At 51.5% G+C, this 26,453-nt stretch overlaps 1 protein-coding gene across 2 annotated transcripts in view; it reads right to left on the bottom strand.

The window, feature by feature from the left end:
• Positions 1–25,213, bottom strand: part of LOC142143288 (low density lipoprotein receptor adapter protein 1-B-like) — a 44,990-nt gene extending 19,777 nt beyond the window's left edge. For both annotated transcript variants that reach the window (XM_075201004.1, XM_075201005.1), the window contains exons 1-6: positions 25,077–25,213; positions 13,288–13,430; positions 12,313–12,425; positions 12,108–12,222; positions 10,452–10,524; positions 4,758–4,808 (exon numbers count right to left, since the gene is read on the bottom strand). In XM_075201004.1, the coding sequence (XP_075057105.1) occupies positions 4,758–4,808; positions 10,452–10,524; positions 12,108–12,222; positions 12,313–12,425; positions 13,288–13,430; positions 25,077–25,161 (580 nt within the window). In that variant the 5' untranslated portion in view covers positions 25,162–25,213. The remainder of the gene's footprint in view (positions 1–4,757; positions 4,809–10,451; positions 10,525–12,107; positions 12,223–12,312; positions 12,426–13,287; positions 13,431–25,076) is intronic.
• Between the last annotated feature and the right edge of the window lie 1,240 nt (positions 25,214–26,453).

Below are 26,453 nucleotides of genomic sequence, written 5' to 3'. Positions count from 1 at the left end.
ATCCTAAACTTGATATCCGGAATGTCAAGCGTCCGAGCCAAGTGAATATCCAGGAAGATACCCGCTGCACCACTATCAAGTTAAGCTGTAACATCCATGAATTTGTCACGGAAGGCTAGATGTCCAGGAACCAACAAGGAGTTTTCTGAAGAGATAATTTGCAGACCTAAGCGCACCTCTTTGCCTGCGCTTAGGTTTTGGCATTTCCCGACTTGTTGGGACAGGAGCGTATGAGGTGGCCTGGTTGGCCACAATACAAACAAAAGCCTAGTGAGCGTCTTCTTGAGCGTTCCTCCGGAGGCAGGCGGTAAGCACCTAGCTGCATGGGTTCAGGGGAATCCGGCAACTTAACACTAGAACTGGGTGGTGAGCCAACAGGTATAGACGACTCCCGTTCTGCTTTCCTCTCTCTAATTCGACGGTCAATTTTAATGACGAGCTGCATCAAATCTTCCAGAGAGACAGGGACGGGATACTGAATTAAGGAGTCCTTAATTTGCTCGGTGAAACCCAAGCAGAATTGACTCCACAGTGCCGGATCATTCCAGGCACTATCGGTGGACCATCGCCGGAATTCCGCACAATATTCCTCAGCGGTACGTCGTCCTTGCCTTAATGCTTGGAGATGAGACTCAGCTGAGGCCACCCGGTCTGGGTCATCATATAGTAACCCCAGGGCCTGGAAGAAGGCATCCATGGTCTGTAAGGCTGGACCGGTTGGTGGAAGGGAGAAGGCCCAAGACTGAGGGTCGCCCTGGAGTAGAGAGATAACAATCCCTACTATTTTATGTTTGGAACTGGAGGAGCGTGGTCTCAGGCAGAAGTATAACCTGCAACTCTCTTTAAAGTTGCGGAAAGCAGACCTGCTTCCCGAGAACCGTTCAGGCAGGTTAATTTTTGGCTCTGGAATGACACCAGCGGAAGCTTGCTGAGGCTGCAGGTTTCTGGAAGCCTCTTCTTGACCTGCCAAGCGCTGGGATAGGCCCTGTACTACTTGAGAAATCGCCTGGATCTGGTTAGCCAGGACCTGGGCTGGAGAAAGGTTCAAGTCGCTGTTGTCCATGGCAATAAACACCAATCTTCACTGGCCGGTTATAATGTTAGGAACACCTCCAGCCAGTGCGACAAAACCCGGAGTCTGCTCTGAAAGTCTGGTGTTCACTGGAGCCCCTAGTCTTGGGGACAGACTTGGCCACAGACAAACAGAGGGTTGTGAGATGTGCACTGACTGGGGAGAACCCAGCGATAGTGTGTAGGAGCAAAAGCAGTGTGAATCCAAGCAAGGGTCGAGGGCCGGCAGCAGACAGCAAAACCAGTAAACAAGCCGAGGTCAGAGGTCACAGGCAAAACAGCAGCGTAAGAGTCCAGGCAATAGATCAGGGTCAGAAGTACAGGTTCAGAGTCCAGGAACAGGCAAGGGTCATACACGGGTAATCAATCAGAGGTAGCGACACCAACACAGGAACAAGGTAGCAGGCAGCAGCACTGGAAACAGGACGCTATAAGCGGCAGTGAGGCTCAGTCCTCATTGCCTTAAATAGTCCAAGTAACCAATAAGGGAAGAGCCCTCCAGAATCCCCAGGAGCAGCCTAATTAATACATAGCCCCGCAAACCAATGAGGGGAGAGAAATTTGCTGCTAATGACAAATGCTGAGCAGCTGAATCTACACAGACTTGCGCGCTGTCAAACAGCCGGGCGCGGCGACAGGAGAACTACAGTGACCCGGTTGTTGCCCAGGCAACCGGGACGAAGACCCTGGAAATGACGTCCCGGTCGTCATAGCGACGGTCGGTCGTCATAGCGACGGCCGGGACAGCTGCAGAGAGAAGGTGACAGTGCTAACATATTTAAAACATATTTTCAAGAAAATATTTTTCTATAAAAGCACAATGTTATGGAGTGTCAGAGTTGTGTGAAGTGTGTGGTTACCGCGGGTCCCCAAGTCACTCCTGGTGGTCATTATATCCAAATACCCAGACAAGGAGGACTTGGTGAGACACTGCGCATGTAGAAGTAATACACACAGGAGGATTTTACATGTACACCCCTTAGCAGGAGTAACAGGGTGTTACATTTAACATTTATGTTATTAGGAAAGAGTAATAATTACATAGTAAAAAAACAAAATGTTATTAAGGTCAAATAAAATAAGAGACCGGCCACATGCAGCTCCTCTCTGGTCTCCGCTCTGACAAAAACTAATAAGGTTATGTACAGGTAAGAACGTTACACATCATATTTCTGGGGCTTTTATATGTAACGCCCCAAACCGGGGTACAGGGGCCGCAACACCCCATTCAAGGAACCGGGGGAGGGGTGTATAATGTCTCTACCCCAAACCCAGCTGGTGTCTATCTGCTTCTGTTCTCAGTGTGTTTAGGTCTCAGTGGGCTTAGCTCAATCTATCAGGGGAGAAGGTCGTACAACGTACAGATCCTCTGTTCAATATCAGCCTGGGCAGTAAATGTCTCCCCAGAGGAAGGGACACGTAAGGCCACCATTCGCCATTTCGGATTATAAGCAACATCTCCGTATTATATGGCCAACACTGCTCCTCACCTTTATATGTATGTGGTGAAACACTAGGTGGCAGTATAGAGCTATAACACAGCATCTAACTGTACATGTATGTGGTGAAACACTAGTTGGCAGTATAGAGCTATAACACAGCATCTAACTGTACATGTATGTGGTGAAACACTAGGTGGCAGTATAGAGCTATAACAGCAGATAACTGTACATGTATGTAGTGAAACACTAGTTGGCAGTATAGAGCTATAACACAGCAGATAACTGTACATGTATGTGGTGAAACACTAGGTGGCAGTATAGAGCTATAACACAGTATCTAACTGTACATGTATGTGGTGAAACACTAGGTGGCAGTATAGAGCTATAACAGAGCAGATAACTGTACATGTATGTGGTAAAACACTAGGGGGCAGTATAGAGCTATAACACAGCAGATAACTGTACATGTATGTGGTGAAACACTAGGGGGCAGTATAGAGCTATAACACAGCATCTAACTGTACATGTATGTGGTGAAACACTAGTTGGCAGTATAGAGCTATAACACAGCAGATAACTGTACATGTATGTGGTGAAACACTAGGGGGCAGTATAGAGCTATAACAGAGCAGATAACTGTACATGTATGTGGTAAAACACTAGGGGGCAGTATAGAGCTATAACACAGCATCTAACTGTACATGTATGTGGTGAAACACTAGTTGGCAGTATAGAGCTATAACACAGCAGATAACTGTACATGTATGTGGTGAAACACTAGGTGGCAGTATAGAGCTATAACACAGCATCTAACTGTACATGTATGTGGTGAAACACTAGTTGGCAGTATAGAGCTATAACACAGCAGATAACTGTACATGTATGTGGTGAAACACTAGGTGGCAGTATAGAGCTATAACACAGCAGATAACTGTACATGTATGTGGTGAAACACTAGGGGGCAGTATAGAGCTATAACAGAGCAGATAACTGTACATGTATGTGGTAAAACACTAGGGGGCAGTATAGAGCTATAACACAGCATCTAACTGTACATGTATGTGGTGAAACACTAGTTGGCAGTATAGAGCTATAACACAGCAGATAACTGTACATGTATGTGGTGAAACACTAGGTGGCAGTATAGAGCTATAACACAGCAGATAACTGTACATGTATGTGGTAAAACACTAGGGGGCAGTATAGAGCTATAACATAGCAGATAACTGTACATGTATGTGGTGAAACACTAGGTGGCAGTATAGAGCTATAACATAGCAGATAACTGTACATGTATGTGGTAAAACACTAGGTGGCAGTATAGAGCTATAACATAGCAGATAACTGTACATGTATGTGGTGAAACACTAGGTGGCAGTATAGAGCTATAACATAGCAGATAACTGTACATGTATGTGGTAAAACACTAGGTGGCAGTATAGAGCTATAACACAGCAGATAACTGTACATGTATGTGGTGAAACACTAGGTGGCAGTATAGAGCTATAACATAGCAGATAACTGTACATGTATGTGGTGAAACACTAGTTGGCAGTATAGAGCTATAACACAGCAGATAACTGTACATGTATGTGGTGAAACACTAGGGGGCAGTATAGAGCTATAACATAGCAGATAACTGTACATGTATGTGGTGAAACACTAGGTGGCAGTATAGAGCTATAACATAGCAGATAACTGTACATGTATGTGGTGAAACACTAGGTGGCAGTATAGAGCTATAACACAGCAGATAACTACTGAAATACATTTAAAGTATTAGATGTTATATAATAACATGATCTTACTCATTTTCTTCTGTCATTTTGACGGGCTTTTAACTAGTGTGTGTATAAATCGACACACGATAACCGGTCGCCTGAAACCTTTACTACACACAGCATTGCATTATATTACCGCCCTCATTCCTTGCCTTTCAGCCTTGCCAATATATCATCAGTTCATAGCCCCAGGATACTGGTCTCAACGCTGCTCCATGCAGAGAGCACGACTGTCGTATCCCAGGGCTATGGCCTGATGATATAATGGTATGGGCAAGAAGCATAGTACTTATGATTTATAGCAGAACTGCATGTGTAAGCCAAAACAAAAGTCATATAAAAGGTGGAAATGACAATGAGCGAGGATACAACGCGTTAGTGTGTTACTGAGCACGGCCATTCATCACCCGCTCTATATCTATTGCTGTGTGGTATATTATATATATATATATATATATTTCACCTGGCTGGCTTCCTGAGGCCCGATGACATCCAGGTGACGTGTCCTCCTTCCCTATAGGACAGAACAGAAACCTGTTACCTATAAAGCTGCCACGAATTCCGCAGCGGTGTGCTAGAGAGATAAAAGTGTACATACATTCATAGGAAGACGGTCCTCAGCATAATACTATATAACCATGGTGTCCCCGTCATTATAGTGTGCAGAATTATTACTCATTGCTTGATCTAAATACAAGTTATACAACGACCATTAATAAGACACATTGTCATAGGGGTAATCTGATCACTGGGGGAAGATATCATCATGTGCACAGCTGACTTCCTGTCACTAAGCCTACTGAAGGACTCAGCATCTTATCCCAGATGTCTGGTAACAGGACAGTTGTTCATATCAGACACCTTAAAGCAGCCCAGTGTGATGACCTCTTGTCTGACCACCATGTTGTGTCAGCAGTGGCACCAGTAGACTGGTGGACAATGCACAGTGTGATGACCTCTTGTCTGACCACCATCTTGTGTCAGCAGTGGCACCAGTAGATTGGTGGACAATGCACAGTGTGCTGACCTCTTGTCTGACCACCATCTTGTGTCAGCAGTGGCACCAGTAGACTGGTGGACAATGCACAGTGTGCTGACCTCTTGTCTGACCACCATCTTGTGTCAGCAGTGGTACCAGTAGACTGGTGGACAATGCACAGTGTGATGACCTCTTGTCTGACCACCATCTTGTGTCAGCAGTGGCACCAGTAGACTGGTGGACAATGCACAGTGTGATGACCTCTTGTCTGACCACCATGTTGTGTCAGCAGTGGCACCAGTAGACTGGTGGACAATGCACAGTGTGATGACCTCTTGTCTGACCACCATGTTGTGTCAGCAGTGGCACCAGTAGACTGGTGGACAATGCACAGTGTGATGACCTCTTGTCTGACCACCATGTTGTGTCAGCAGTGGCACCAGTAGACTGGTGGACAATGCACAGTGTGATGACCTCTTGTCTGACCACCATGTTGTGTCAGCAGTGGCACCAGTAGACTGGTGGACAATGCACAGTGTGATGACCTCTTGTCTGACCACCATGTTGTGTCAGCAGTGGCACCAGTAGACTGGTGGACAATGCACGGTGTGATGACCTCTTGTCTGACCACCATGTTGTGTCAGCAGTGGCACCAGTAGACTGGTGGACAATGCACGGTGTGATGACCTCTTGTCTGACCTCCATGTTGTGTCAGCAGTGGCACCAGTAGACTGGTGGACAATGCACAGTGTGATGACCTCTTGTCTGACCACCATGTTGTGTCAGCAGTGGCACCAGTAGACTGGTGGACAATGCACGGTGTGATGACCTCTTGTCTGACCACCATGTTGTGTCAGCAGTGGTACCAGTAGACTGGTGGACAATGCACATTGTGATGACCTCTTGTCTGACCACCATGTTGTGTCAGCAGTGGCACCAGTAGACTGGTGGACAATGCACAGTGTGATGACCTCTTGTCTGACCACCATGTTGTGTCAGCAGTGGTACCAGTAGACTGGTGGACAATGCACAGTGTGATGACCTCTTGTCTGACCACCATGTTGTGTCAGCAGTGGTACCAGTAGACTGGTGGACAATGCACAGTGTGATGACCTCTTGTCTGACCACCATGTTGTGTCAGCAGTGGTACCAGAAGACTGGTGGACAATGCACAGTGTGATGACCTCTTGTCTGACCACCATGTTGTGTCAGCAGTGGTACCAGTAGACTGGTGGACAATGCACAGTGTGATGACCTCTTGTCTGACCACCATGTTGTGTCAGCAGTGGTACCAGTAGACTGGTGGACAATGCACGGTGTGATGACCTCTTGTCTGACCACCATGTTGTGTCAGCAGTGGTACCAGAAGACTGGTGGACAATGCACAGTGTGATGACCTCTTGTCTGACCACCATGTTGTGTCAGCAGTGGTACCAGAAGACTGGTGGACAATGCACAGTGTGATGACCTCTTGTCTGACCACCATGTTGTGTCAGCAGTGGTACCAGAAGACTGGTGGACAATGCACAGTGTGATGACCTCTTGTCTGACCTCCATGTTGTGTCAGCAGTGGTACCAGTAGACTGGTGGACAATGCACAGTGTGATGACCTCTTGTCTGACCTCCATGTTGTGTCAGCAGTGGCACCAGTAGACTGGTGGACAATGCACAGTGTGATGACCTCTTGTCTGACCTCCATGTTGTGTCAGCAGTGGTACCAGTAGACTGGTGGACAATGCACAGTGTGATGACCTCTTGTCTGACCTCCATGTTGTGTCAGCAGTGGTACCAGTAGACTGGTGGACAATGCACAGTGTGATGACCTCTTGTCTGACCTCCATGTTGTGTCAGCAGTGGTACCAGAAGACTGGTGGACAATGCACAGTGTGATGACCTCTTGTCTGACCACCATGTTGTGTCAGCAGTGGCACCAGTAGACTGGTGGACAATGCACAGTGTGATGACCTCTTGTCTGACCTCCATGTTGTGTCAGCAGTGGTACCAGTAGACTGGTGGACAATGCACAGTGTGATGACCTCTTGTCTGACCTCCATGTTGTGTCAGCAGTGGTACCAGTAGACTGGTGGACAATGCACAGTGTGATGACCTCTTGTCTGACCTCCATGTTGTGTCAGCAGTGGTACCAGAAGACTGGTGGACAATGCACAGTGTGATGACCTCTTGTCTGACCACCATGTTGTGTCAGCAGTGGCACCAGTAGACTGGTGGACAATGCACAGTGTGATGACCTCTTGTCTGACCACCATGTTGTGTCAGCAGTGGTACCAGTAGACTGGTGGACAATGCACAGTGTGATGACCTCTTGTCTGACCACCATGTTGTGTCAGCAGTGGTACCAGAAGACTGGTGGACAATGCACAGTGTGATGACCTCTTGTCTGACCACCATGTTGTGTCAGCAGTGGCACCAGTAGACTGGTGGACAATGCACAGTGTGATGACCTCTTGTCTGACCTCCATGTTGTGTCAGCAGTGGTACCAGTAGACTGGTGGACAATGCACAGTGTGATGACCTCTTGTCTGACCTCCATGTTGTGTCAGCAGTGGTACCAGTAGACTGGTGGACAATGCACAGTGTGATGACCTCTTGTCTGACCACCATGTTGTGTCAGCAGTGGCACCAGTAGACTGATGGACAATGCACGGTGTGATGACCTCTTGTCTGACCACCATGTTGTGTCAGCAGTGGTACCAGAAGACTGGTGGACAATGCACAGTGTGATGACCTCTTGTCTGACCACCATGTTGTGTCAGCAGTGGCACCAGTAGACTGGTGGACAATGCACAGTGTGATGACCTCTTGTCTGACCACCATGTTGTGTCAGCAGTGGTACCAGTAGACTGGTGGACAATGCACGGTGTGATGACCTCTTGTCTGACCACCATGTTGTGTCAGCAGTGGTACCAGTAGACTGGTGGACAATGCACGGTGTGATGTCCTCTTGTCTGACCACCATGTTGTGTCAGCAGTGGCACCAGTAGACTGGTGGACAATGCACGGTGTGATGACCTCTTGTCTGACCACCATGTTGTGTCAGCAGTGGCACCAGTAGACTGGTGGACAATGCACAGTGTGATGACCTCTTGTCTGACCTCCATGTTGTGTCAGCAGTGGTACCAGTAGACTGGTGGACAATGCACGGTGTGATGACCTCTTGTCTGACCACCATGTTGTGTCAGCAGTGGCACCAGTAGACTGGTGGACAATGCACGGTGGTTCACAAACTGCAGCTGGTAATGAAAATATCATCATCAGCTTCAGCAGAAAGAAGATTTTACACATTTGGTTTGGTGCAGTCAAAACTGAGAAACCGTTCGGTACTGACAAAGCTGCAATAACGGTGGCGACATCTGACTACCCCGACACCTGACTACCCCGACATCTGACTCCGCCTCCTTCCCGAAGAGGATCGATGACGACTGTTCTGGCAACCAATCCCGATGGAGGAAGAAGCCACCGCGACTTCATGACGCCACTGACATAGGCGATGCTGTTATCGCTGTTCAGGGGGAATGTAAGTATGCACCAATGTACAATGTAGTTTACAAAGCCTTCTACATTGTACTTGGGGACATATGTACATTACCCCCTTAACAGCGTCGCCTATGTCAGCGACGACGGCTTCTTCCTCCATTGGGATTGGTTGCCAGAACAGTCATCATCGATCCTCTTCGGGAAGGAGGCGGAGTCAGATGTCGGGGTAGTCAGATGTCGGGGTAGTCAGATGTCGGGGTAGTCAGATGTCGGGGTAGTCAGTGTCGGGGTAGTCAGATGTCGGGGTAGTCAGATGTCGGGGTAGTCAGTGTCGGGGTAGTCAGATGTCGGGGTAGTCAGATGTCGGGGTAGTCAGTGTCGGGGTAGTCAGTGTCGGGGTAGTCAGATGTCGGGGTAGTCAGGTGTCGGGGTAGTCAGTGTCGGGGTAGTCAGTGTCGGGGTAGTCAGTGTCGGGGTAGTCAGTGTCGGGGTAGTCAGATGTCGGGGTAGTCAGATGTCGGGGTAGTCAGTGTCGGGGTAGTCAGATGTCGGGGTAGTCAGATGTCGGGGTAGTCAGATGTCGGGGTAGTCAGATGTCGGGGTAGTCAGATGTCGGGGTAGTCAGTGTCGGGGTAGTCAGTGTCGGGGTAGTCAGTGTCGGGGTAGTCAGTGTCGGGGTAGTCAGTGTCGGGGTAGTCAGTGTCGGGGTAGTCAGATGTCGGGGTAGTCAGTGTCGGGGTAGTCAGTGTCGGGGTAGTCAGTGTCGGGGTAGTCAGATGTCGGGGTAGTCAGATGTCGGGGTAGTCAGATGTCGGGGTAGTCAGATGTCGGGGTAGTCAGATGTCGGGGTAGTCAGATGTCGGGGTAGTCAGATGTCGGGGTAGTCAGTGTCGGGGTAGTCAGATGTCGGGGTAGTCAGATGTCGGGGTAGTCAGATGTCGGGGTAGTCAGATGTCGGGGTAGTCAGATGTCGGGGTAGTCAGATGTCGGGGTAGTCAGATGTCGGGGTAGTCAGATGTCGGGGTAGTCAGTGTCGGGGTAGTCAGTGTCATTATACCCCACCCTTCAATCAGGCAGATTTACAGATCAGGCAATTGGCAACTATTGTAACATTTAACATCATTGCTGTTTCTTTCCTTTTGTGATTTGTGTTGTGTGACACTGTCTCCAATCATGGTACAGCAACGTCATTTAAATTGAATATATTAATGATACAGTATTTTAAAATAACTCTGTATTGTGTTTTGTGTTTGTTTACTTGATCATTTTTTAAAAATCTGATTTTTTTTAAAAAAAAATAAAAAAAAATCTTGATTTTCCACACTCTGATCCTAGGGTTAATGGCTCAATTATAAGGTAAAAACCTGAATATAGAATCTGTTCATTGTTTGAACTATTATTTGTAACAAGATCTGTTCTAGAATTTACAATGAAATAATAGTACTGCAGGGAACCTCCCACCTGTCCTGATTGGTGGACCTTGAGGGGGCAGATTCTGGGGCTAGTTTAGCCACGGTCCAGCATTGTATAAAGGTTGGGAGGAATGTGGCAGGAACATATAATTTAGACTGAGGCCTCTGCTCCCAGGAGCTTACAATCTAAAGGATGCACAGAGATATGAGGGTTTATACAACAGGTGACATGAGAGGACTGCTCCGCATACAGCGTCTATAGGACCCATACCTTCCTTAGCAGACTGCCAAAGTTCTAGAGCCACTTTGAATGCTTGAGCCACGGTCAGAGTCACAGTCTGAGCCTGCAAAAAGAGAACAGTGCATGCTGGGTAATATGCAGTATTAAACCATTCCCGGTCACATGACCCATTACTTCCCAGAGAAAGTGCTCCTGTGTCTCAGAACATGGGAACCCATATACACCAAACACCTGACGATCAGCGCAGAATTATCTGTGGTTGTGTTGTAAGCCGTAGCCCACACAGCCCACCTCGCTCTGCAGCCCTAACCACCCCCCTTGTGACCTCGCTCTGCAGCCCTAACCACCCCCCTTGTGACCTCGCTCTGCAGCCCTAACCACCCCCTTGTGACCACGCTCTGCAGCCCTAACCACCCCCTTGTGGCCTCGCTCTGCAGCCCTAACCACCCCCTTGTGGCCTCGCTCTGCAGCCCTAACCACCCCCTTGTGACCACGCTCTGCAGCCCTAACCACCCCCTTGTGGCCTCGCTCTGCAGCCCTAACCACCCCCTTGTGACCACGCTCTGCAGCCCTTACCACCCCCGTTGTGACCACTGTCTAGTCCTGGTCCATTCACTCATCATTTCTTGTCTCGTCCATTGCAACCTCCTTCTCTGTCCATCAATCCATACAGAATGCTGCGGCTCGGCTCGTCTTCCTCCCCCACCGCACCTCTTCCGCTTCTCCTCTGTGTAAACCCCTTCATTGGTTCCCTATCTGATTCAGAATTCAGTTCAAGCTCCTCACTCTCACTTACAAAGTCCTTACTAACACTTCTCCCCCTTACATCTCTGACCTTGTCTCCAGGTACCTACCTGGCCCCTCTGCCTCTGACCTCCGCCTCAATTCACCTCTCATTACCTCCTCCCATGCTCGCCTCCAAGACTTCTGCCGTGCTGCCCTTAATCTTTGGAGCTCCTTACCCCATCTCACTCGACTCTCCCCCAACCTTCAGTTGTTGAAATGCTCACTCAAACCTCATCTTTACAAGCTCACCTATCCTACCACCTCCTGACCATTCTAACCATCACCTCTTCCATCTTCTGCCAGTTGGTCCTACTGCCTCTCACCACCCCTCCCTCTAGAATGTAAGCTCTCATGGGGAGGGTCCTCTCTGCCTATTGTCCCACGTCTGTCTACTGTCTGACTCCCTCGTATGTCCCGTCTTTTGCTGCACTGTGTGTAAGTCCCCACAACATTACTAACACTTATCTGTATTACCTCATCTATTTGTGACTTGCTTCTGTATCTGGCGCTGCGGAATCTGTGGCGCCTTATAAATAATAATAATAATAATAATAATAATAATAATAATAATAATAATAGTGTGCCCCTCCCTTCTCCACACTAATAATGTGCTCCCCTAACTCCAACCCTCCGCGATCACTGTGCGCCTCTAATGACTCCTCAAACCACAACCCAGCTGACCCCGCCCATAACCAACCTCACCCGGTCAGTACTCACCCTAATCCCCCACCTTCCCTGTACTGTGGACATACACTAACACCCCAGACGTGTGCCCCTCCTGCCCCGAGGGCGGAAGTCTCCCAGATGATTTCATGAGGAATTTGGATGCCCCTATAAGGGTAATAGACAACCTCTATACTGATTACAGCGTTTTATACCCCAGTAGATACAGACACTTACCAGCTTCTTCTTCGGAGACAGGAATCCGTGACACTCTAGGGCTCCGGTGGACCGGTTCTGGGCTACGTAAGCAAATACTTTATTCTGGACTTTATCGGTTGTACAATAGGAAATTCTGGAAGAGAGAACAGAAAATGCTGCTCTAGGAGCCACCAGGTGTTTCTTGTGAAGCGAAATAACCTGTGTGTGGCGGGATAGATCTCACCTGTATATAGACACGTCCTCTATCGGATTCCCAGAGACCGCGTCTTGCAGAGCGATTCCATTCGGCGTCACCGTTAATATTACTTTCTGTAACTTCTTGGCACTGACGCGGGCCTGAAGGGGGAGACAGCGCTCTAAAAGTCACCAGGTTCATTCATAAACTGAAGGATAGTCAGCTGGACCAGCAATGACCATGTCTTGCAGGACGAAATAACAACAAATGCAAACGAATACATAGGACATAATGTATAATATATTCTGCCCCATAAATCAAGAACTAATACATAGTATATGGTAAACAATAGAGAATTCTGCCCCATAAAGCCTTACAAGGAGCGTGTGCTCAGCACAGTGTTGTAACACCTGAATAACTGAGACACCACCGGCTAGCTCATTATCCCCACAGATCACACTAAATGCGGGAGGATTATTAGTATTTAAAGAGCTCTACAGGGACACGATCTTGTAGCTTCTAAGAGTCTGTCGTAGCCGCAGCACTCTCACCTTAGGTTACATACTCCTAAGTATTTTATTTCACCATTTAATTAAAGGCAGCAATTATCATTAATGGTGTATAGCACACAGAAATCTATGGACCAAACTGAGGTCCACGTTCCATCTTTCTGCTGGTTGTAGGAGAGTTGTGATGGTCTCCTCCCCGCTCACGGTTGTATTATTATTTAATTATATAACACCACTAGATAACGCAGGGAATAGTAACTCATTCACATCAGCCGCTGCCCCATTGGAGCTTGTTACCCATGAGTAAGACTTGAGGGGGAGAAGGTTAGATGATGAGTAAGACTTGAGGGGGAGAAGGTGATGAGTAAGACACTTACAGAAGCTAGGTAAAGATGACCACTGGCCATGGATCACTGGATACCGAAGGCATTCCAGGTTATGTCCACACAGAAATGGAGATGAATGGGATGAAATGACGCCTGGCTCTATCTAAATAATACTAAGATTCGCTTACCATGGTGATGATGCGCCGTATAGCGGCAGCCGCCATGTCCTCGCCTTTAGGTTTCTCCACCAGAGTCATGCCAAGGTATTTAAGATGAAAGATAACCCCTTCCAGAAGTGCCTCCTGTGAGTCCAGGCAGGTCTCTGGTAACTCTGAAATGACAGAAGCACAGCATGGACTGTACAATACAATATACATCTTCAGGTACAGCCAAGAGAAACGTCTGCCATGCCTGGTAGGAGGTAGATATGGAACCAGTACTAATGCCTAGGTGGCAGCCTCCCCTTAAACTGGGAATAAAATGGATTTACCAAGATCTCCGAGAACAGAGGAGGGAAGAGGGAGAGGGGGGGTCAATCTGCACCACGTGACCTTCTCAGCATCAGATGACCTCACATGATGCATCACGTGACCTCCTGACACAACGCCAGCAACGCTTCTGAAAACAGAGGGGGGTGGGCAGTGTGCATTCTATGGTCTTCCTCTTTCCTCTGCATTATGTAGCGTCTGTCACGATCTGCCTCCGGCCGCGCTGCAGCGCCCTCTATCAGGATGCCCTCTTCTGCAGTTCCTCTCTACGAGGAACTATATTAGACTGTGCCATTATATGAACCCTAACCTGCAGTACCTCTGTACCACCGAAGGGGCTACTGTTGTACTCGAGGAGTTAAGCTCATTACTTAAGGATGCTATCACCTGTCTCTGGCCTTTAAATACTTCCTCTCCCAGCAGTCTTGGCCAGTTCATCAAAGAACTTTGCTGCTGGTCTCTCAGAGTAACTCCTGTGTATTGATCCTGCTTGTGCTTCTGTTTGCATCTCAGCTTATGTCCCAGACCCTGGCTTCGCTTTAACCTTGCTCCTGCTCTTTCCTCTAGCTTCTGACCCCTGGCGTGTTTGACCCTCCTATTGTCTAGTTCTTCCATGAATCTTTCCTGGGTGGATGTGGCTTTTCCTGGCTTCTGTTATACTTGCTGTGCATCCCTGCTGCAGACCATTACACCTCTGCTGATCCAGTCACCATGCTTTCTGCATACCTGGACCTCCGTGTACTCCTGCTGCATAGCGTTACCCTTTTCTGTTCAAGCCTTCAAGTTGTCTGCTTATCTGGCCTAATAAACCACTTTGTTTCACATTACTCTCCGTGATTTGAATGCTAGGGATCTGAGATTTTCGTCAGGAGCATGATTCCTGCCTACATCACTAAACTAAGGCCAGACCCCATCGTGTACTGTTAATGTTTACATACACACGTGAACAGACATATCTGTCATAGAGGACGCTACAAACAACAAGTGCCGGAGATGAGAATCCTCAGAGCAGAATAAATGAATTGTCTAAAGCATAACAGAGATTAAGAGTAATACGCTGCATCATACCACAGACCCAGGGGCTCTCCTGACACGTGTGTTCTGTGAGATACCAACACGCTGGATCTAGGACACACAGACATAGCACAGGGTGATACCCGGAAGAGGATGTACCCCAATCACTGCACAGTAATATTCTGTAACGGTATCAGCAGTGCTGGAGATGGATGTTAGACCACACACATTAAACCAAGGTAACAGCAATGCAGATACCCACAGGGTTAGTTGTTACAGTAGAACAGACTTATGCAGACTATGTACTTAACACTATTCTGATTATACATATATAGATGGTAAGTAGAATGTTCTGTGCAGTGTTAGGACAGGGCTCTCCCGACGTAAGGCTACGGTCACTAATAGACGCAGCAACCTCAATCCTCACAGACTGGCACAAACCCAAACTTCTGGAACACACGCATGTGCAGTAGCGCATGCGTGTGTAGCGTCTGTTACCCAACTCCGCTGCCTGGGTGTCACCCTCGACTCCTCTCTCTCTTTTGCCCCCCACATCCATTCCCTTGCCCAGTCCTGTCACTTCCTACTGCGCAACATCGCCCGCATCCGTCCCTTCCTCTCTCAGGATGCCACCAAAACTATCATACACGCACTCATCATCTCCCGCCTGGATTACTGCAACCTCCTCCTCACTGGCCTCCCCCACTCCCTTCTTTCCCCCCTCCGATCTATACTCAATGCAGCCGCTAGACTCATCTTCCTCTCACGCCGCTCCTCCTCTGCCTCCCCTCTCTGCCTTGCCTTACACTGGCTCCCCTTCCCCTACAGAATCCTTTTCAAACTCCTCACCACCACTTACAAGGCTCTCTCCCACTCTACTGCCCCTTATATCTCTAACCTCCTCTCCATTCACACTCCTGCCTGCTCCCTGCACTCAGCCAATGATCGCCGCCTCTCCTCCACTCTTATCACCTCTTCCCACTCCAGAATCCAAGACTTTTCCCGTGCAGCCCCCTTCCCTGGAATGACCTCCCTCGCTCCATCCGCCTCTCTCCTACTCTGTGCTCCTTCAAACGTGCACTGAAAACTCACCTCTTCCGCAAAGCCTACCAACCATCTACTTGACCACCTCACCTCCTCCACTCGCTCTCCCTTCTCTCTTCTGGCTCCCCCTGTGCCTGTTCTGTCTACCCTCCTTTAGAATGTAAGCTCACATGAGCAGGGCCCTCTTCCCTCCTGTCTCCTCGCCTGTTCTTCTGCTCCGTGCTTATTGCAGCAGCCTGCCTGGAGTTTCTGAAGTATTGGTATTTTTTGTTTATTGTTCTGTACTGTTACACCCTGTATAGTCTACTATTTTTACTGTGTACGGCGCTGCGGAAATCTTGTGGCGCCTAACAAATAAATGATAATAATAATAATAATAATAATAGCGTCACACGGAGGGACAGAATCTGCTCTACTTTCTATCCCCACTAAACCACTGGGAATAAACACAAAGAGATGGAGAGAAGCGCTACATATCAACAATACGTTACCAATGTCACTACTCCTACCCCTACTATCCTACACCAGTCACCCCTCCAACCCCTACTATCCTATACTAGTCAGACGTCCCCCTGATACCACACCAGTCACCCCTCCACCAGTCACTTGTCCCCATCATTCCACACCAGTCACCACTCCTACCCCTACTATCCAACACCAGTCACCCCTCCACCCCCTACACCAGTCACTCGTCCCCCTAATTCCACACCAGTCACCCCTCATCCCACTACTATTCTACACCAGTCACCCAGATTCCACACCAGTCACCCCTCCACCCCCTACTATCCTACACCAGTCACCCCTCCACCCCCTACTATCCTACACCAGTCACCCGTCCCCCTGATTCCACACCAGTCACCCCTCCACCCCCTACTATCCTACACCAGTCACCCGTCCCCCTGATTCCACACCAGTTCCCCCTCCACCCCCTACTATCCTACACCAGTCACCCAGATTCCACACCAGTCACCCCTCCACCCCCTACTATCCTATACCAGTCAGACGTCCCCCTGATTTCACACTAGTCACACCTCCACCCCCTACTATCCTATACCAGTCACCTGTCCCCCTGATTCCACACCAGTCACCCATCCACCCCCTACTATCCTACACCAGTCACCCGTCCCCCTGATTCCACACCAGTTCCCCCTCCACCCCCTACTATCAAACACCAGTCACCCAGATTCCACACCAGTCACCCCTCCACCCCCTACTATCCTTTACCAGTCAGACGTCCCCCTGATTTCACACTAGTCACACCTCCACCCCCTACTATCCTATACCAGTCACCTGTCCCCCTGATTCCACACCAGTCACCCATCCACCCCCTACTATCCTACACCAGTCACCCTAATTCCACACCAGTCACCCCTCCTCCCACCACACCAGTCACTCGTCCCCCTCATTTCACACCAGTCACTCCTCCTTCCCGTCACTCTCATTCCACACCAGTCCCCCTGTCACTCTCAATCCGCACCAGTCACCGTCATTCCACACCAGTCACCCCCGTCTCCCCTCGTTCCACACCAGTAACCCCCTGTACCCCCTCGTTCCACACCAGTCAACCCCTGTACCCCCTCGTTCCACACCAGTCACCCCCCTGTCCCTCCTGATTCCACAACAGTCACCTCCTGTCACCCTCATTCCACAACAGTCACACCCTGTCCCCCCTTGTTCCACACCAGTCACCCTCATTCCACACCAGTCACCCCCCTGTCCCTCCTCATTCCACAACAGTCACACCCTGTCCCCCCTTGTTCCACACCAGTCACCCCCCTGTCCCTCCTCATTCCACACCAGTCACCCCCTGTCCCCCCTCGTTCCACACCAGTCACACTCATACCACACCAGTCAGCCCCCTGTCCCCCCTTGTTCCACACCAGTCACCCCCTGTCCCACCATCATTCCACACCAGTCACCCCCTGTCCCACCTATCACCATCATTCCACAACAGCCAGCCCCTGTCAACCCTCGTTCCACACCAGTCACCCCCTGTCCCCCCTCGATCCACACCAGTCACCCCTCCTTCTCCTACTATCCTACACCAGTCACTCGTCCCCCTGATTCCACCCCAGTCACCCCTCCTCCCCTGTCACTCTCATTCCGCACCAGTCACCCCCTGTCCCACATATCACCATCATTCCACACCAGTCACCCTCATTCCACAAGAGTCACCCCCTGTTGCACACCAGTCACCCCCTGTCCCCTCTCGTTCCACACCAGTCTCCCCGTCCCATCTGTCACCATCATTCCACACCAGTCACCCTCATTCCACAACAGTCACCCCCTGTCCCCCCTCGTTCCACACCAGTCACCCTCATTCCACACCAGTCAGCCCCCTGTCCCTCCTCATTCCACACCAGTCACCCCCTGTCCCACCTATCATCATCAATCCACAACAGTCACCCCCTGTCAACCCTCGTTCCACACCAGTTACCCCTCCTTCCCCTACACCAGTCACTAGTCCCCCTGATTCCACCCCAGTCACCCCTCCTCCCCTGTCACTCTCATTCCGCACCAGTCACCCCGTCACTCTCATTCCACACCAGTCACCCCCTGTCCCCCCTCGTTAAACACCAGTCACCCCATGTCCCTCCTCATTCCACACCAGTCACCCCCTGTCCCCCCTCGTTCAACACCAGACACCCCCGGTCCCCCCTCGTTCCACACTAGTCACCCCCTGTCCCACCTATCACCATCATTCCACAACATTCACCCCCTGTCCCCCCTCGATCCACACCAGTCACCCCTCCTTCCCCTACTATCCTACACCAGTCACCCTGTCCCCCCTTGTTTCACACCAGTCACCCTCATTCCACACTAGTCACCCCCCTGTCCCTCCTCATTCCACACCAGTCACCCCCTGTCCCACCTATCACCATCATTCCACAACAGTCACCCCCTGTCAACCCTCGTTCCACACCATTCACCCCCTGACCCCCCTCGATCCACACCAGTCATCCCCGGTCCCCCCTCGTTTAACACCAGTCACCCCCTGTCACCATCATTCCTCACCAGTCACCCCCTGTTACCCTCATTCCACAACAGTCAACCCCGGTCCCCCCTCGTTCAACACCAGTCACCCCCTGTCCCCCTCATACCACTGACACCCGTCCCCCTGATTCCACACCAGTCACACCTCCACCCCCTACTATCCTATACCAGTCACCCGTCACCCTGATTCCACACCAATCACCCATCCACCCCCTACTATCCTACACCAGTCACCCGTCCCCCTGATTCCAAACCAGTCACCCCTCCACCCCCTACTATCCAACACCAGTCACCCATCACCCAGATTCCACACCAGTCACCCCTCCACCCCCTACTATCCTACACCAGTCAGACGTCCCCCTGATTCCACACCAGTCACACCTCTACCCCCTACTATCCTATACCAGTCACCCGTCCCCCTGATTCCAAACCAGTCACCCCTCCACCCCCTACTATCCAACACCAGTCACCCATCACCCAGATTCCACACCAGTCACCCCTCCACCCCCTACTATCCTACACCAGTCACCCGTCCCCCTGATTCCAAACCAGTCACCCCTCCACCCCCTACTATCCAACACCAGTCACCCATCACCCAGATTCCACACCAGTCACCCCTCCACCCCCTACTATCCTACACCAGTCAGACGTCCCCCTGATTCCACACCAGTCACACCTCTACCCCCTACTATCCTATACCAGTCACCCGTCCCCCTGATTCCAAACCAGTCACACCTCTACCCCCTACTATCCTATACCAGTCACCCGTCCCCCTGATTCCACACCAGTCACACCTCCACCCCCTACACCAGTCAGACGTCCCCCTGATTCCACACCAGTCACACCTCTACCCCCTACTATCCTATACCAGTCACCCGTCCCCCTGATTCCACACCAGTCACACCTCCACCCCCTACTATACTAGTCACCCGTCCCCCTGATTCCACACCAGTCACCCCTCCACCCCCTACTATCCTACACCAGTCACCCTAAATCCACACCAGTCACCCCTCCTCCCCCTACACCAGTCACTCGTCCCCCTCATTCCACACCAATCACCCCTCCTCCCACTACTATCCTACACCAGTCACCCCTCCTCCCCCTACTATCCTACACCAGTCACTCATCCCCCTGATTCCACACCAGTCACTCCTCCTCCCCATCACTCTCATTCCACACCAGTCCCCGTCACTCTCATTCTGCACCAGTCACTCCCCTGTCTCCCCTCGTTCCACACCAGTCGCCCCCCCCCCCCTGTCCCTCCTGATTCCACAACAGTCACCTCCTGTCACCCTCATTCCACAACAGTCACCCCCGGTCCCCCCTCGATCCACACCAGTCACCCCCCGTCCCTCCTCATTCCACAACAGTCACCCCCTGTCCCTCCTCATTCCACACCAGTCACCCCCTGTCCCTCCTCATTCCACACCAGTCGCGCCCCCCCTGTCCCTCCTGATTCCACAACAGTCACCTCCTGTCACCCTCATTCCACACCAGTCACCCCCCTGTCCCTCCTCATTCCACAACAGTCACCCCTCGATCCACACCAGTCACACCCCGTCCCTCCTCGATCCACACCAGTCACCCCCTGTCCCACCTATCACCATCAGTCCACACCAGTCACCCCCTGTCCCTCCTCATTCCACACCAGTCACCCCCTGTCCCACCTATCACCATCATTCCACAACAGTCACCCTCATTCCACACCAGTCAGTCCCCTCTCCCCCCTCGTTCCACACCCGTTACCCCCTGTCCCACCTATCACCATCATTCCACAACAGTCACCCTCATTCCACACCAGTCAGCCCCCTGTCACCATCATTCCTCACCAGTCACCCCCTGTTACCCTCATTCCACAACAGTCAACCCCGGTCCCCCCTCGTTCAACACCAGTCACCCCCTGTCCCCCTCATACCACTGACACCCGTCCCCCTGATTCCACACCAGTCACACCTCCACCCCCCTACTATCCTATACCAGTCACCCGTCACCCTGATTCCACACCAATCACCCATCCACCCCCTACTATCCTACACCAGTCACCCGTCCCCCTGATTCCAAACCAGTCACCCCTCCACCCCCTACTATCCAACACCAGTCACCCATCACCCAGATTCCACACCAGTCACCCCTCCACCCCCTACTATCCTACACCAGTCACCCGTCCCCCTGATTCCAAACCAGTCACCCCTCCACCCCCTACTATCCAACACCAGTCACCCATCACCCAGATTCCACACCAGTCACCCCTCCACCCCCTACTATCCTACACCAGTCAGACGTCCCCCTGATTCCACACCAGTCACACCTCTACCCCCTACTATCCTATACCAGTCACCCGTCCCCCTGATTCCACACCAGTCACCCCTCCACCCCCTACTATCCTACACCAGTCACCCGTCCCCCTGATTCCACACCAGTCACCCCTCCTCCCCCTACTATCCTATACCAGTCACCCGTCCCCCTGATTCCACACCAATCACCCCTCCTCCCCCTACTATCCTACACCAGTCACCCGTCCCCCTGATTCCACACCAGTCACCCCTCCACCCCCTACTATCCTACACCAGTCACCCGTCCCCCTGATTCCACACCAATCACCCCTCCTCCCCCTACTATCCTATACCAGTCACCCGTCCCCCTGATTCCACACCAATCACCCCTCCTCCCCCTACTATCCTACACCAGTCACCCGTCCCCCTGATTCCACACCAGTCACCCCTCCTCCCCCTACTATCCTACACCAGTCACCCGTCCCCCTGATTCCACACCAGTCACCCCTCCTCCCCCTACTATCCTATACCAGTCACCCGTCCCCCTGATTCCAAACCAGTCACCCCTCCACCCCCTACTATCCTATACCAGTCACCCGTCCCCCTGATTCCACACCAGTCACCCCTCCACCCCCTACTATCCTACACCAGTCACCCGTCCCCCTGATTCCACACCAGTCACCCCTCCACCCCCTACTATCCTACACCAGTCACCCGTCCCCCTGATTCCACACCAGTCACCCCTCCTCCCCCTACTATCCTATACCAGTCACCCGTCCCCCTGATTCCAAACCAGTCACCCCTTCTCCCCCTACTGTCCTACACCAGTCACCCGTCCCCCTGATTCCAAACCAGTCACCCCTCCACCCCCTACTATCCTACACCAGTCACCCGTCCCCCTGATTCCACACCAGTCACCCCTCCACCCCCTACTATCCTACACCAGTCACCCGTCCCCCTGATTCCAAACCAGTCACCCCTCCACCCCCTACTATCCTACACCAGTCACCCGTCCCCCTGATTCCACACCAGTCACACCTCCTCCCCCTACTATCCTATACCAGTCACCCGTCCCCCTGATTCCACACCAGTCACCCCTCCACCCCCTACTATCCTACACCAGTCACCCGTCCCCCTGATTCCACACCAGTCACCCCTCCTCCCCCTACTATCCTACACCAGTCACCCGTCCCCCTGATTCCACACCAGTCACCCCTCCACCCCCTACTATCCTACACCAGTCACCCGTCCCCCTGATTCCACACCAGTCACCCCTCCTCCCCCTACTATCCTATACCAGTCACCCGTCCCCCTGATTCCAAACCAGTCACCCCTCCTCCCCCTACTATCCTACACCAGTCACCCGTCCCCCTGATTCCAAACCAGTCACCCCTCCACCCCCTACTATCCTACACCAGTCACCCGTCCCCCTGATTCCACACCAGTCACCCCTCCACCCCCTACTATCCTACACCAGTCACCCGTCCCCCTGATTCCACACCAGTCACCCCTCCTCCCCCTACTATCCTACACCAGTCACCCGTCCCCCTGATTCCACACCAGTCACCCCTCCACCCCCTACTATCCTACACCAGTCACCCGTCCCCCTGATTCCACACCAGTCACCCCTCTTCCCCCTACTATCCTATACCAGTCACCCGTCCCCCTGATTCCACACCAGTCACCCCTCCACCCCCTACTATCCTACACCAGTCACCCGTCCCCCTGATTCCAAACCAGTCACCCCTCCACCCCCTACTATCCTATACCAGTCACCCGTCCCCCTGATTCCACACCAGTCACCCCTCCACCCCCTACTATCCTACACCAGTCACCCGTCCCCCTGATTCCAAACCAGTCACCCCTCCTCCCCCTACTATCCTACACCAGTCACCCGTCCCCCTGATTCCAAACCAGTCACCCCTCCACCCCCTACTATCCTACACCAGTCACCCGTCCCCCTGATTCCAAACCAGTCACCCCTCCACCCCCTACTATCCTACACCAGTCACCCGTCCCCCTGATTCTACCCGAGTCACCCCTCCACCCCCTACTATCCTACACCAGTCACCCGTCCCCCTGATTCCACACCAGTCACCCCTCCTCCCCCTACTATCCTATACCAGTCACCCGTCCCCCTGATTCCACACCAATCACCCCTCCTCCCCCTACTATCCTACACCAGTCACCCGTCCCCCTGATTCCACACCAGTCACCCCTCCACCCCCTACTATCCTACACCAGTCACCCGTCCCCCTGATTCCACACCAATCACCCCTCCTCCCCCTACTATCCTATACCAGTCACCCGTCCCCCTGATTCCACACCAATCACCCCTCCTCCCCCTACTATCCTACACCAGTCACCCGTCCCCCTGATTCCACACCAGTCACCCCTCCTCCCCCTACTATCCTACACCAGTCACCCGTCCCCCTGATTCCACACCAGTCACCCCTCCTCCCCCTACTATCCTATACCAGTCACCCGTCCCCCTGATTCCAAACCAGTCACCCCTCCACCCCCTACTATCCTATACCAGTCACCCGTCCCCCTGATTCCACACCAGTCACCCCTCCACCCCCTACTATCCTACACCAGTCACCCGTCCCCCTGATTCCACACCAGTCACCCCTCCACCCCCTACTATCCTACACCAGTCACCCGTCCCCCTGATTCCACACCAGTCACCCCTCCTCCCCCTACTATCCTATACCAGTCACCCGTCCCCCTGATTCCAAACCAGTCACCCCTTCTCCCCCTACTATCCTACACCAGTCACCCGTCCCCCTGATTCCAAACCAGTCACCCCTCCACCCCCTACTATCCTACACCAGTCACCCGTCCCCCTGATTCCACACCAGTCACCCCTCCACCCCCTACTATCCTACACCAGTCACCCGTCCCCCTGATTCCAAACCAGTCACCCCTCCACCCCCTACTATCCTACACCAGTCACCCGTCCCCCTGATTCCACACCAGTCACACCTCCTCCCCCTACTATCCTATACCAGTCACCCGTCCCCCTGATTCCACACCAGTCACCCCTCCACCCCCTACTATCCTACACCAGTCACCCGTCCCCCTGATTCCACACCAGTCACCCCTCCTCCCCCTACTATCCTACACCAGTCACCCGTCCCCCTGATTCCACACCAGTCACCCCTCCACCCCCTACTATCCTACACCAGTCACCCGTCCCCCTGATTCCACACCAGTCACCCCTCCTCCCCCTACTATCCTATACCAGTCACCCGTCCCCCTGATTCCAAACCAGTCACCCCTCCTCCCCCTACTATCCTACACCAGTCACCCGTCCCCCTGATTCCAAACCAGTCACCCCTCCACCCCCTACTATCCTACACCAGTCACCCGTCCCCCTGATTCCACACCAGTCACCCCTCCACCCCCTACTATCCTACACCAGTCACCCGTCCCCCTGATTCCACACCAGTCACCCCTCCTCCCCCTACTATCCTACACCAGTCACCCGTCCCCCTGATTCCACACCAGTCACCCCTCCACCCCCTACTATCCTACACCAGTCACCCGTCCCCCTGATTCCACACCAGTCACCCCTCCTCCCCCTACTATCCTATACCAGTCACCCGTCCCCCTGATTCCACACCAGTCACCCCTCCACCCCCTACTATCCTACACCAGTCACCCGTCCCCCTGATTCCAAACCAGTCACCCCTCCACCCCCTACTATCCTATACCAGTCACCCGTCCCCCTGATTCCACACCAGTCACCCCTCCACCCCCTACTATCCTACACCAGTCACCCGTCCCCCTGATTCCAAACCAGTCACCCCTCCTCCCCCTACTATCCTACACCAGTCACCCGTCCCCCTGATTCCAAACCAGTCACCCCTCCTCCCCCTACTATCCTACACCAGTCACCCAGATTCCACACCAGTCACCCCTCCACCCCCTACTATCCTACACCAGTCACCCAGATTCCACACCAGTCACCCCTCCACCCCCTACTATCCTACACCAGTCACCCGTCCCCCTGATTCCAAACCAGTCACCCCTCCACCCCCTACTATCCTACACCAGTCACCCGTCCCCCTGATTCTACCCGAGTCACCCCTCCTCCTCTGTCACTCTCATTCCGCACCAGTCACCCCCTGCCCCCCTCATACCACTGACACACTGTCTTACTCTGATGCCTGGTGACCCGCCGGGTGTGTCGGGCGATGCTCGGGCTCCGCATTATTGCTTTACCGGCTGATTTCAGAGCATCCATAATACACCCGGAGCTGAGACATCAGCGGGTGACGCCCACGTGGGGCGGGATAGACGGGAGGATACACCCTATAGGGGGAGGGAGCGGGTGTGCTCCTATTATACAGAGAATATGTACCTTATACACAGTGTGATCTCTATATACCTGTATGTACCTTATACACAGTGTGATCTCTATATACCTGTATGTACCTTATACACGGTGTATCCTATATATACTTGTATGTACCTTATACACAGTGTATCCTATATATACCTGTATGTACCTTATACACTGTGCCCCTATATATACCTGTATGTACCTTATACACAGTGTATCCTATATATACCTGTATGTACCTTATACACAGTGTATCCTATATACCTGTATGTACCTTATACACAGTGTATCCTATATATACCTGTATGTACCTTATACACGGTGCCCCTATATATACCTGTATGTACCTTATACACAGTGCCCCTATATATACCTGTATGTACCTTATACACAGTGCCCCTATATATACCTGTATGTACCTTATACACGGTGCCCCTATATATACCTGTATGTACCTTATACACAGTGCCCTATATATACCTGTATGTACCTTATACACGGTGCCCCTATATATACCTGTATGTACCTTATACACGGTGCCCCTATATATACCTGTATGTACCTTATACACAGTGCCCTATATATACCTGTATGTACCTTATACACGGTGCCCCTATATATACCTGTATGTACCGTATACACGGTGCCCCTATATATACCTGTATGTACCTTATACACTGTGCCCCTATATATACCTGTATGTACCTTATACACGGTGCCCCTATATATACCTGTATGTACCTTATACACAGTGTATCCTATATATACCTGTATGTACCTTATACACTGTGCCCCTATATATACCTGTATGTACCTTATACACGGTGCCCCTATATATACCTGTATGTACCTTATACACTGTGCCCCTATATATACCTGTATGTACCTTATACACAGTGCCCCTATATATACCTGTATGTACCTTATACACAGTGCCCCTATATATACCTGTATGTACCTTATACACAGTGTATCCTATATATACCTGTATGTACATTATACACAGTGCCCCTATATATACCTGTATGCACCTTATACACAGTGCCCCTATATATACCTTATACACGGTGCACCTATATATACCTGTATGTACCTTATACACAGTGCCCCTATATAAACCTGTATGTACCTTATACACAGTGCCCCTATATATAACTGTATGTACCTTATACACGGTGCCCCTATATATACCT

The sequence above is a fragment of the Mixophyes fleayi genome, chromosome 3 (genome assembly GCF_038048845.1).
Source record: "Mixophyes fleayi isolate aMixFle1 chromosome 3, aMixFle1.hap1, whole genome shotgun sequence".
NCBI classification, from domain to species: Eukaryota; Metazoa; Chordata; class Amphibia; order Anura; family Limnodynastidae; genus Mixophyes; species Mixophyes fleayi.
The sequence above is the reverse complement of the archived record's forward strand: the minus strand, read 5'-3'. Positions and strand labels throughout refer to the sequence as shown.